General features: G+C 38.9%; 1 protein-coding gene across 1 annotated transcript in view; it reads right to left on the bottom strand.

Annotated features, from left to right (window-relative positions):
• The window catches only part of LOC133571002 (caM kinase-like vesicle-associated protein), an 81,638-nt gene that overhangs the window by 3,031 nt on the left and 66,150 nt on the right, over nucleotides 1-12,457 (bottom strand). The window contains exons 3-10 of the mRNA XM_061923940.2: nucleotides 10,803-10,934; nucleotides 9,890-9,964; nucleotides 9,507-9,645; nucleotides 6,561-6,681; nucleotides 6,413-6,488; nucleotides 6,127-6,263; nucleotides 1,339-1,417; nucleotides 1,178-1,265 (exon numbers count right to left, since the gene is read on the bottom strand). Of these exons, the coding sequence (XP_061779924.2) occupies nucleotides 1,178-1,265; nucleotides 1,339-1,417; nucleotides 6,127-6,263; nucleotides 6,413-6,488; nucleotides 6,561-6,681; nucleotides 9,507-9,645; nucleotides 9,890-9,964; nucleotides 10,803-10,934 (847 nt within the window). The remainder of the gene's footprint in view (nucleotides 1-1,177; nucleotides 1,266-1,338; nucleotides 1,418-6,126; nucleotides 6,264-6,412; nucleotides 6,489-6,560; nucleotides 6,682-9,506; nucleotides 9,646-9,889; nucleotides 9,965-10,802; nucleotides 10,935-12,457) is intronic.

Genomic DNA, 12,457 nt, shown 5'->3' with positions numbered 1-12,457 from the left:
CCGATATGGCTCAATAGCTTCAGTTTCTTCTTCAATTTCGTTTTCGCTACCTGCCTCCACACTACAACCATCCGTTTCAATACATGCGTAATCTGTTGAATCGCTTAAGCCGCTGAAATCCGAGTCTGAATCCGAGCTAATGTCGCTATAGCTTGCTGTTCTATGCGCCATGTCTGTTTGTATTGGCATCACTGTGTGACGTCACAGGAAAATGGACGGGTGTATATAACGATGGTTAAAATCAGGCACTTTGAAGCTTTTTTTAGGGATATTGCGTGATGGGTAAAATTTTGAAAAAAACTTTGAAAAATAAAATAAGCCACTGGGAACTGATTTTTAATGGTTTTAACCCTTCTGAAATTGTGATAATGTTCCCCTTTAACTTTAACTTAACTATCCACGACCCATTAGGAGCAAGGGTGAAGTGTCTTGCTCAAGAACACAACAGACGTGACTAGGGTGGTAGAAGCCGGGGATCGAATCAGGAACCCTCAGGTTGCTGGCACAGCCACTCTACCAACCGCGCCACGCAGTTCCCATGTTTTGAACAGTGTGGTAGAAAGATTCCGTTGCTGACTAACACCTGAATTGAACCAAAAACAAGTCAGACATGTCACTAGTAGATTCTGCAAACATAACACAACTTTCCCTAAGGTTCTCAATAAAATTAAACATGTAATTAAAAATGTAAAAACACTCCAAATAAAAAAATGCATTTAGATAATCAGAGGCAGGAAGAAATGGTATTAACAGTAACCAGTATCAGCATAATGATGGCTTGGTAACATGACTAAAGTATCTAATAGCAGCATGAGTGACGACTAAACCGCATAATAACAATAAATGTTTAGGGTATCAAAAAAGGTCCAGCGTTGAACCACAACAAAATAATAACAAACACAAAGTTGAAATGATTGTCTTGAGAGTAAAGCCAGACTGCTCAGATTATGTTTTAGTTAAAGATCAGTCGTGTGAATACTTTGCCCAGAACTAAGAGCAGTAAATTCCCTGTACAGTGCAGGTGAAAGGTAGAGAGATGTTCCTACTTTTCACAAGTACCACACCAGAACACACCAACAGGCCCAACAGGCAGCATTACCAAGTTGAACAGCATCTGCATCTTTCAAATTTTTTTTCAAAAGCTTAGCTCAAATGTGGCTATAGTTGAGGGACTTACCTTCCATTTGGCTCGAGCGAAGTTCTTTTCTATTTGTGCACAAACATGTTCCTTGATGTTTTTATCTGATGCTGCGCCACCGGAGATCCTGTTTTTATAAAGCACACAAGCCCCTGTTGTAATTCACACAGAATGTGATTTGTATGATGTCCATTGTCTACCATTCATGGTTAATAGCCTCCTGGGCTGTCAGTCTCTGGTCCTGATCCACTTCCATCAGACGTGCAACCAAACTCTTAGCTGTCAGAGGGAAATAACACAGGACAAAAAATAACAAAAGGGTGTATTCTCCCAGTGGATTTATGTACAGTATATACAACCTGTGGAAATAAATGACGGAATTAGTAGACTTGAAGGATGCACTGCAAAAAGTCAGTGTTCAAAAACAAGAAAATAAATTAAAGGTATTTTATTTGAACTAAGCAAAATTATCTGCCGATAGAACAAGAAAATTTGGCTTGTCAAGACTTTCCAGAACAAGTAAAATTAGCTAACCTCAATGAACCCAAAAATACCTTAAAATAAGTATATTCTCACTAATAACAAGTGCACTACTATATGAGTACATATTTTCTATTGTTTCATTGAAAATAAAACTGCAAAAGTCCATTTGGCTGTCATCTGTTTTAATTATGAGACACAATTGTGTCAAAGTCATGATTTTTTTTTTTACATGCTTGAAATAAGAAATTATTACTTTAAAAAAAGTAGTTTTATACTTGTGAGTGTTGATGACACAACTTTGCAACAGTAGATATTCTAGTTTCAAGCATGTTTTACTCAATATAGGTCATAAAATCTCAGCTACAAGCTGTAATATCTTACTGAGATAATTTAGGACCAAAACTCTTAAAACAAGTAAAACACATAAAATCTGCTTAGTGAGAAGAATTATCTTATCAGACAGAAAATAAGCAGCAAATATCACCCTTATTTGAGATATTTAATCTTACTTAGATTTCAGTTTTTGCCGTGTGTTCATTCCGTTGTTTAATTTTATAGGTAAAAAAGGTAACAGATATGACACATAATCACATTCATTTCAAATGGCAACTTTCTGGCTTTAAGAAACACTAAAATAAATCAAGAAAATAAATTGTGTAATCAGTAACAATTTCATTATTAGATCAAGCAGAGTGAAACATTTATGAGGAAAAAAAAAAACACTCCATCTAGGGCTGCAACAACTAATCGATTATAAAAATAGTTGGCGATTAATTTAGTCATCGATTCCTTGGATCTGTGCTATGCGCATGCGCAGAGGCAATTTTAATTTTAATTTTTTATTTTTTTATAAACCTTTATTTATAAACTGCAACATGTACAAACAGCTGAGAAACAATAATCAAAATAAGTATGGTGCCAGTGTACTTTTTTCCCCCCAATAAAATACTGGAAAGGATAGAAATGTAGTTTGTCTCTTTTATTCGATTATTAATAGATCAATCGAAGTAATAATCGACAGATTAATCGATTATCAAATTAATCGTTAGTTGCAGTCCTAACTCCAACACACCACTAGTACTCTGGCTTTTATAACAGGTCGCAGTCTCTAAGGCATGGACTTAATGAGAAACAAACTGTACTCTTCATCGATCTTGCTCCAACGTTGTCTGATTGCTGTTGTCAGATAATTCTTAGATTTCCACCACATATTTTCAATTGGATTGACATCCAGACTATTTGCAGGCCATGACATTGACCTTATGTATGTCTCTTCAAGGAAAGTCTTCAGTTTTTGCATTATTATCTTGAAAAGTGATGTCATCATCCCCAAACATTCTTTCGATTGATTGAATAAGAAAAGTTTCCAGAATGTCAACTTGTGCATTTGATAAAGATGTAAGGACCGCCATCTCCCGTGTCATTATCTGACACGCAGCCCCATATCATCAATGATTGTGGAAATTTGCGTGTTTTCTTCAGGCAGTCGTCGTCATAAATCTCTTGGGAACGGCACCAAACAAGTTTCGGCGTCATCACTTTGCGATTCATTACTAAATATGACCTTCATCCAGTCATCCATAGTTCATAGTCCATGATAGCTTTTCTTTAGCCCATTGTAGTCTTGTTTTTTTCTGTTTAGGTGTTATTGACGATTGTTATTGATTGATTATTAGCTTTTCTGTTTTTAATTTCCAATTTCTTTCGGCGGTTTCTTACTGTTCGGTCACAGACGGTGACTCCAGTTTCCGTTCATTTGTTTTGCTGTGCATTTTCGGTTTTCAAGACATATTGCTTAACGTTTTCTGTCTCGATGATTTGCTGTTTTCTTTTGTATTACCAGTATACTCACTTTTTACAACCGTCCCCAGTTGTTTGTTCAGATTTTATACATAGCTGGCTGTGAACAATCAACATATTTTGCAACATTGCGCAATGATTTACCTTCTAGAAGAAGTTGGATTATCCTTTCCTTTGTTTCAATTGACATCTCTGGTGTTGGAGCCATGATTCATGTTAACTACCTGCTGCAACAGCTCTCCAAGGTGTGACCACTGCTTTTTAACTGCAGACTAATGAATATATTTAATCTAATGCAGGTGTTATCTTTGGAAATTGCATTTTACAGAGTGATTTAATCCTCAGAATTGAGTAATTCCATCACTTTTTCACTCTGATTTAAAAATTAAACTTTTACTGACTACCGCAATATGTATTATTGATTTCTTTAGGTGTTTCTTAAAGCCAGAAAGTTGCCATTTGAAATAACTGTACTTTTGTGTCATGTTTCTTAACTGCTTTTTTTGGACAAAATTAAACACCGGAAAGAACATTCTCCAAATCTGGGGATTCCATAGGTTTTGCAAGGGGTATAATTCAGCTGAAATATGGCGGTACTAAGTTTTTGTGAGTGAAGTGAAGTGAATTATATTTATATAGCGCTTTTCTCAAGTGACTCAAAGCGCTTTACATTGTGAAACCCAATATCTAAGTTACATTTTTTTTTTTTTTTTTAAACCAGTGTGGGTGGCACTGGGAGCAGGTGGGTAAAGTGTCTTGCCCAAGGACACAACGGCAGTGACTAGGATGGCGGAAGCGGGGATCGAACCTGCAACCCTGAAGTTGCTGGCACGGCTGCTCTACCAACCGAGCTATACCGCCCCTTTGTAAGTAATTTGTTCCAAAAGGTTTGACAAACACCGAATCGTACGAAAACCAAATACATTTTTCCCATAGTAATGTAAATCCAATTAATGTGTTCCAAAAACCCAAACATATTAACAAAAAAACATTTTCTGGAGGAGAAAAATACGCATACTTATACATGTACCGTATTTTTCGGAGTATAAGTCGCACCGCCCGAAAATGCATAATAAAGAAGGAAAAAAACATATAAGTCGCACTGGAGTATAAGTCACATTTTTTGGGGAAATTTATTTGATAAAACCCAACACCAAGAATAGACATTTGAAAGGCAATTTAAAATAAATAAAGAATAGTGAACAACAGGCTGAATAAGTGTACGTTATATGAGGCATAAATAACCAACTGAGAACGTACCTGGTATGTTAACGTAACATATTATGGTAAGAGTCATTCAAATAACTATAACATATAGAACATGCTATACGTTTACCAAACAATCTGTCACTCCTAATAAATAAATCCCATGAAATCTTATACGTCTAGTCTCTTACGTGAATGAGCTAAATAATATTATTTGATATTTTACGGTAATGTGTTAATAATTTCACACATAAGTCGTTCCTGAGTATAAGTCGCACCCCCGGCCAAACTATGAAAAAAACTGCGATTTATAGTCCGAAAAATACGGTACAAACAAAATGGATAAAGAAAGAAAGAAGAGCCACACAGACGCCATCTACAGTATGTACTTTGCTATGAGTTCTATTTTGAATTCAACAATGTTTCTCACTATCTTTATCAAAGTGCTGGCTCTCGCAACTTTTTCGGCCACACGGTGGGCTTCTTTGCAGTCAAAAAGTCCCAAACATGTGTGATTCTTTGTTTTAGCACATGGGCAAACAGACTAGTTTGTGAGGCGCAATGTTCGGCCACACACTAACCGATACATCATAGGAAAGTCCAGTCTACATTTTGGTGAAAATTTTAGTGATACCACCGCATAGATCAGGGGTCGGCAACCCGCGGCTCCGGAGCCGCATGCGGCTCTTTGATCACTCTGATGCAGCTCAGCTGCATACCACCAAACCCCGCCCCCCCAACCCCGCCCACCTCAACCGATGCACGAAGGGGGGGGGGTTGGTGGTAGCGGGGGTGTATAATGTAGCCCGGAAGAGTTAGGGATGCATGGGATTCTGGGTATTTGTTCTGTTGTGTTTATGTTGTGTTACAGTGCGGTGTTCTCCCGAAATGTGTTTCTCATTGTTGTTTGGTGTGGGTTCACAGTGTGGCGCATATTAGTAACAGTGTTAAAGTTGTTTAAACAGGCACCCTCAGTGTGACCTGTATGGCTGTTGAACAAGTACGCCTTGCAGTCACTTATGTGTGTCTGCAGAAGCTGCGTACAACATGTGACTGGGCTGGCAAGCTGTTTGTACAGGTTGTAGAGGGCGCTAAAGGCAGTGCCATCATAGCACGCCCTTATTATTGTTGTTTGGGTGAAAGTCAGCAGACATTCAAGAGAATAGTTGGTCTGAAATTCCGGAGTCTCCCAGAAAAATTGGGAGGGTTGGCAAGTGTGATGCTGTCAAGCGGCATTTTTAGCCGCACTAACATTAAATTTTCATATTAAGTTGTGGGCCGCGTGTCTGAGACCCCTGGTTTATACATAGCACAAAGCAAAAAAAAAATTGTATGCAGTGTTATTTCATTTTAAATTTCAAGAGTTTTGTGGCTCCCATTGTTTTCTTTATTTTGTGAAACTTGTTAAAATGGCTCTTTGAGTGGTAAAGGTTGCCGACCCCTGGCATAGATATTAGTCATTATTTGTCTTCACTGTGCTAATTTCAACAGAAGCATACCTGAATCAGAGATTTCATCCCAGTATGGAGAGTCAAACTCATAATCGCCTGCGAGGATCTTTCGGAACAGGTTCTTGTCATGATTTTCATAATCCTCTTCATCACTCTCATCATAGAAAGGAGGATTGCCCGAAAGCCTGTCGTTGCAACAAGACAAGAACAGCTCTTTATGTTGACACTTATAATACTAATTTATCCCAGGTGACTGGAAAGGAATCAATGATCCTATTGTAACATGTTTAAGAAGGTTTTTGTGGATGCTGAAGTAATTAATGCGGTAACTCACAATATGTACATAATGACGCCTGTTGCCCAGCAGTCTACTGGCCGACCATATCGCTGTCTGCCAACCACTTCTGGAGCTGCAACACAGAAACTAGATTAAGTCCACATCGCTCTGTATGTTGTGTTTGTCATGAACTTTAAAATCTTACCCAGGTACTCTGGTGTCCCGCAGGGGTCTTTGATTAATCCATTCTCCAGCTTGGCAAGATGGAAGTCACTGATGACTATTTTAGAGTGCTTCAAGCGGTTGTAGTAGACCAAATTCTCCAACTGCGGCAAATGGAATTTAAATATGAGTAAGTAGTAGGAAACAATTTGAAGTAGAAAGGAAGAAGTCTTAAATGCCTGTTAAAACAAATGGGCAGCGGTAATACTGGTGCCCTTGTTCTCTACAGCAGGATTTTCACTGTGCTCATTATAATGCCAGATGGTCCAGCAATATGGACTCCTACAGTGCTCAATGTAGAGGCCGCAAAGATACTATTCTTTTTACAAATTACAACTGAAAATGCATGAGCATAGGACAAGGCCGGCTCCTGGCATAAACAGACTCTGACTATATTCAAGTCAATATATATGCACTCTGTTTCCATTTTCAATAAGTAGGGATGGGAAGATATGAAAATCCCATAATATGTTTATCGTGACCAAAATGATCACAGTTAGTATTGTCGCGGTATTGTTGAATGTGTTTAAAAAGTGCTTATACACACACTTAAATCTTTAGACCAAATATTTTCTTAAACAATTAAAATAAATAGACACACAGTTAGAAAACCCACTATTTTATTTGTTTTGTGTTTCTAATGCTTTTTCAGTCTTAGTATTTTTTGTTTTAATGGCTGAGCTTTTATTGTTTTAAATATTGGTTTGTACTCTCGCACTTAAGAACTTATTTAAATCAAAAGTGCGTAACAAATAAAATCTATTGTTATTATTATTTCTGGCAGGTATCCAACTCTGTTCATTGGTCTTTGAACACACCGTGAGAACACCTTCGTCTCTTATTTTTCGGAGTGTAGAATGATTACTCGGTTCTAAGAGAGCAGAGCTTGTAGGTTCAATGTGCAAATTGAATAGCTTAGTCGGTAATGTGTTTATATAAGTTTAGATTGGGGTATGTTGTTTCTTAATGGGGAAATACGTTAATGTCTCTTGTTTTCATGTTAACATGTAAGCGAGCACCCGTCAGGTCGTGAGTTTATCAAAGTGCAGTTATCAATTATGGTTTTTCGATCATTTTAATTCAAAATGGTAATACTAACCACAGTTATCATTAATACTGTCTATCGTCACATCCCTAGTAGTCAGGAATTTGTATATCCAGTAGAATTAGTCTCACCGAGAACAATTGTAGGTATGACTGGTTGATTGATTGAAACTTTTATCAGTAGATTGCACAGTACAGTACATATTCCGTACAATTGACTACTAAATGGTAACACCCGAATAAGTTTTTCAACTTGTTTAAGTCGGGTTCCACGTTAATCAATTTATGGTGCAAACACTAGTCTATTTATTATTATCTGTTTGGAGACCGGCAATAGTTTTTTTTGGCGACACACCTACTGGCCACAATAATTGATTAAGTAAGCTGAATGATTTGTTACTAAACACTTTCTAATATAATAAAATGCCTTGGAGATTTACCTGTAAGTAATATGCAACTTTAACTTTTTAAAACTTGTTTATATTGCTTTCGACAGCAATATTGCTCAACTAAGGACACTAATTTCATATGTCTAGCTTCTGTGCTATGGTGTGCTAAGCTGTTGTGTAGCTGCTAGCTCCTAGTACCCTTAAAGGGGAACATTATCACCAGACCTATGTAAGCGTCAATATATACCTTGATGTTGCAGAAAAAAGACCATATATTTTTTTAACCGTTTTCTGAACTCTAAATGGGTGAATTTTGGCGAATTAAACGCCTTTCTATTATTCGCTCTTGAAGCGATTTGTGACGTCACATCGGGAAGCAATCCGCCATTTTCTCAAACACATTACAAACACCGAGTCAAATCAGCTCTGTTATTTTCCGTTTTTTCGACTGTTTTCCGTACCTTGGGGACATCATGCCTCGTCGGTGTGTTGTCGGAGGGTGTAACAACACGAACAGGGACGGATTCAAGTTGCACTTTTGTTCCGCACACTTTACCGACGAAAGCTATGCTACGACAGAGATGGCAAGAATGTGTGGATATCCTGCGACACTCAAAGCAGATGCATTTCCAATGATAAAGTCAAAGAAATCTGCGAGCGGATGAGGGTATGTCTACAGAATATATTAATTGATGAAAACTGGGCTGTCTGCACTCTCAAAGTGCATGTTGTTGCCAAATGTATTTCATATGCTGTAAACCTAGTTCATAGTTGTTAGTTTCCTTTAATGCCAAACAAACACATACCAATCGTTGGTTAGAAAGCGATCGCCGAATTCGTCCTCGCTTTCTCCCGTGTCGCTGGCTGTCGTGTCGTTTTCGTCGGTTTCGCTTGCATACGGTTCAAACCGATATGGCTCAATAGCTTCAGTTTCTTCTTCAATTTCGTTTTCGCTACCTGCCTCCACACTACAACCATCCGTTTCAATACATGCGTAATCTGTTGAATCGCTTAAGCCGCTGAAATCCGAGTCTGAATCCGAGCTAATGTCGCTATACCGAGCTGTTCTATCCGCCATGTTTGTTTGTATCGGCATCACTGTGTGACGTCACAGGAAAATGGACGGGTGTATATAACGATGGTTAAAATCAGGCACTTTTTTTAGGGATATTGCGTGATGGGTAACATTTTTTAAAAAACTTTGAAAAATAAAATAAGACACTGGGAACTGATTTTTAATGGTTTTAACCCTTCTGAAATTGTGATAATGTTCCCCTTTAAAGCTTGCCATGTTTACCATTTGTAAATGACTTCAGTAAAAAACAGTAAAATACCAACCATTGGAAGACACTAGCCTAGGCGTTAGCCCAAGGCAGCTAAACAATATTAACATTTATTATAAGCTATAAGCACTTAATTGTAATTGGGCACTTTGGCTTGCAATGTAAATCTAGTCATAGCACACATTTTAAATCTCTAAATATCTTTGATATTACCTTAAGGTTTCTGTGAACAATGTGCAGGGAGTGGAGGTAGGCGACAGCCTCCAAAACCTGGCGCACCACGTTGCTGGTATCCCGCTCTGAGTAATAGCCTTGATCAAGAATCCAGTCGAAGACTTCTCTGCCTGTTGCACTGTGGGTGCACAGGAAGTCAATTGTCATGTCGAACATTTGTGGAGGTGCTTTAAAAATATGCTTTAAAAACGGTTTGCTTGGAGATGCAAGTAATTAAAGGTGGTGGCTATAAATCACACATCTTCCTGCTGTGCCATTAGCAAAAGTTCTCATATGTTGGTCTGTGCCTCATGATGAGTACTGTATGTGATAAACAAACTGAGTGAGAAAAATCATTTTGTTCTTGTTGATGATTAACTTACAGCTCAAGGAAGAGGAAGTATTCCTTTTTAGTCTCAAAGACATCCACCAGTTGGAGAATATTTGGATGCTTCACCCTTAGGAAATGACAAAAGTTGAATTAATGTGATGTTTGTATCATTTCATGCAAAGACCAAAAAAAAACCCAAGCACCTAATGGTAAAAGATTTTTGGTATTTAGTACATAAGTGAATGAAACAATATTGATAATGAATTATATAATTCAGTTTGGAATTAGCTAAAGAACCCATTGTATTTTTTTTGCCTAGTCTATCATTAAGTGAGTTGATTAATTGAGCGCAGAATCGCTCCGCAGACTGAAAATAGCCTAGAAAAGTCCAATTATGCAAAGTGAAAGTCAAACTAAGTGATTAGCAATAAGGGGAAGTTGCTATCTGCGGCATTAAAAGGGGAGCAGTTAGGAGCCTAATTGTGGTTTCCTCCACTGATTAACAATATTACATTAATTAAGACTTGAATGAGCGCCTCTTTTCCTCACTAATAGCATTTGCCTGCAATTATCCGTAGCCTCTGACAATAACAAACTGTTTATTTCTTCCTCGCTGATGATTAAAATATAAACAAGCATAACAAGCGTCACTTATTGCTGATTTGTGCTGTGTACTAATAGAATGGAGAGGAGTGAGAAATAAGGTGGTGTTTAAAGGTCAAAAGGTGGTGTTTTGGCAAAGCGCTACATAGTGGTGAGTTATCACTAATATTTAGCACAGTAACAGATCATAATTAGGAGTCAATATGCACTGTGGGAGCAAACCACGACAAACAGGTCTTGATTTGCTGTGATTAAAAAATGTCCACATAATACAATAATGGATTTAAGGGAGCCCACAATACAAACAGAGCAACTGCACGATTAGAACACATTGTTTAGTTTATATATTTAAATAAACTTACATTTTTAAAATGAGGATTTCATTTTTTGCGGCTTTGCGGACCTTCCTTCCATCCTTTTTCAGGAACTTTTTGCACGTGTACATTCTCATCGTAGTTTTGTCCTTGGCTCTGAATATCTCACAGAACTCCTCCCTGAACAAACAACCAGTGACATTTGGGTATGTTAGGACATAAAACAAGTTCAATGGGAACTCTAAATTTGTATTGCCTTTGAGGTTGCACATTGCACAATTTGACCAAATTCTTAGGAATAATAGCGAACGTTGCAGACAAATCAGGAGATCTGCACTAAAGCATGATGTCATACAATAGCTTAGTTTATTTTGTGAGGCACCTCAGCTTTTTAAGCATCTGACCATTCACCACAATGTGGCCAAATCAGCAATATGTTGACAATAATAATAAATAGAACAAAATATTCATCTTACAGTAAAATATGTTTACTTTTTTTACAAAAGTAAAATTGTTGCTATAACACTCAGGTGATAAAAGTGTAATGAATCAAGTCAAAATCAAATCAATATTCTGAATTTGTGCCACCGTGTCGGTCACTAACAGTACATAATTAATTGTATTTACTATACAGCATTTCATTTTGACACTTGCATGGCAGCTCAATGGTCAACTTTTATCCATCCATCCATCCATCTTCTTCCGCTTATCCGAGGTCGGGTCGCGGGGGAAGCAGCCTAAGCAGGGAAGCCCAGAATTCCCTCTCCCCAGCCACTTCGTTCAGCTCCTCCCGGGGGATCCCGAGGCTTTCCCAGGCCAGCCGGAAGACATAGTCTTCCCAATGTGTCCTGGGTCTTCCCTGTGGCCTCCTACCGGTCGGACGTGCCCGAAACACCTCCCTAGGGAGGCGTTCGGGTGGTATCCTGACCAGATGCCCGAACCACCTCATCTGGCTCCTCTCGATGTGGAGGAGCAGCGGCTTTAGTTTGAGCTCCTCCCGGATGACAGAGCTTCTCACCCTATCTCTAAGGGAGAGCCCTGCCACCCGGCGGAAGAAGCTCATTTTGTCCGCTTGTACCCGTGATCTTGTCCTTTCCTTTTTTGTCCCAAAGCTCATGACCATAGGTGAGGATGGGAACGTAGATCGACCGGTAAATTGAGAGCTTTTCATTCCGGCTCAGCTCCTTCTTCACCACATTACTCCGCATTACTGAAGACGCCGCACCGATCCGCCTGTCGATCTCACGATCCACTCTTCCCTCACTCGTGAACAAGACTCCAAGGTACTTGAACTCCTCTACTTGGGGAAAGATCTCCTCCCCGACCCGGAGATGGCACTCCACCCTTTTCCGGGCGAGAACCATGGACTCGGACTTGGAGGTGCTGATTCCCATCCCAGTTGCTTCACACTCGGCTGCAAACTGATCCAATGAGAGCTGAAGATCTTGGCCAGATAAAGCCATCAGGACCACATCATCTGCAAAAAGCAGAGACCTAATCCTGCAACCACCACACTTTTACCTAAACAAACAATAAATGATGATAACCTTTTGTTAGGATTTTTGTCCACTAAGTGCTCCATCCATCCATTTTCTACCGCTTATTCCCTTTGGGGTCGCGGGGGGCGCTGGAGCCTATCTCAGCTACAATCGGGCGGAAGGCGGGGTACACCCTGGACAAGTCGCCACCTCATCGCAGGGCCA

This window comes from Nerophis lumbriciformis, linkage group LG28 (genome assembly GCF_033978685.3).
Source record: "Nerophis lumbriciformis linkage group LG28, RoL_Nlum_v2.1, whole genome shotgun sequence".
Taxonomy (NCBI): domain Eukaryota; kingdom Metazoa; phylum Chordata; class Actinopteri; order Syngnathiformes; family Syngnathidae; genus Nerophis; species Nerophis lumbriciformis.
This window is presented reverse-complemented; position numbering and strand designations above follow the sequence as displayed.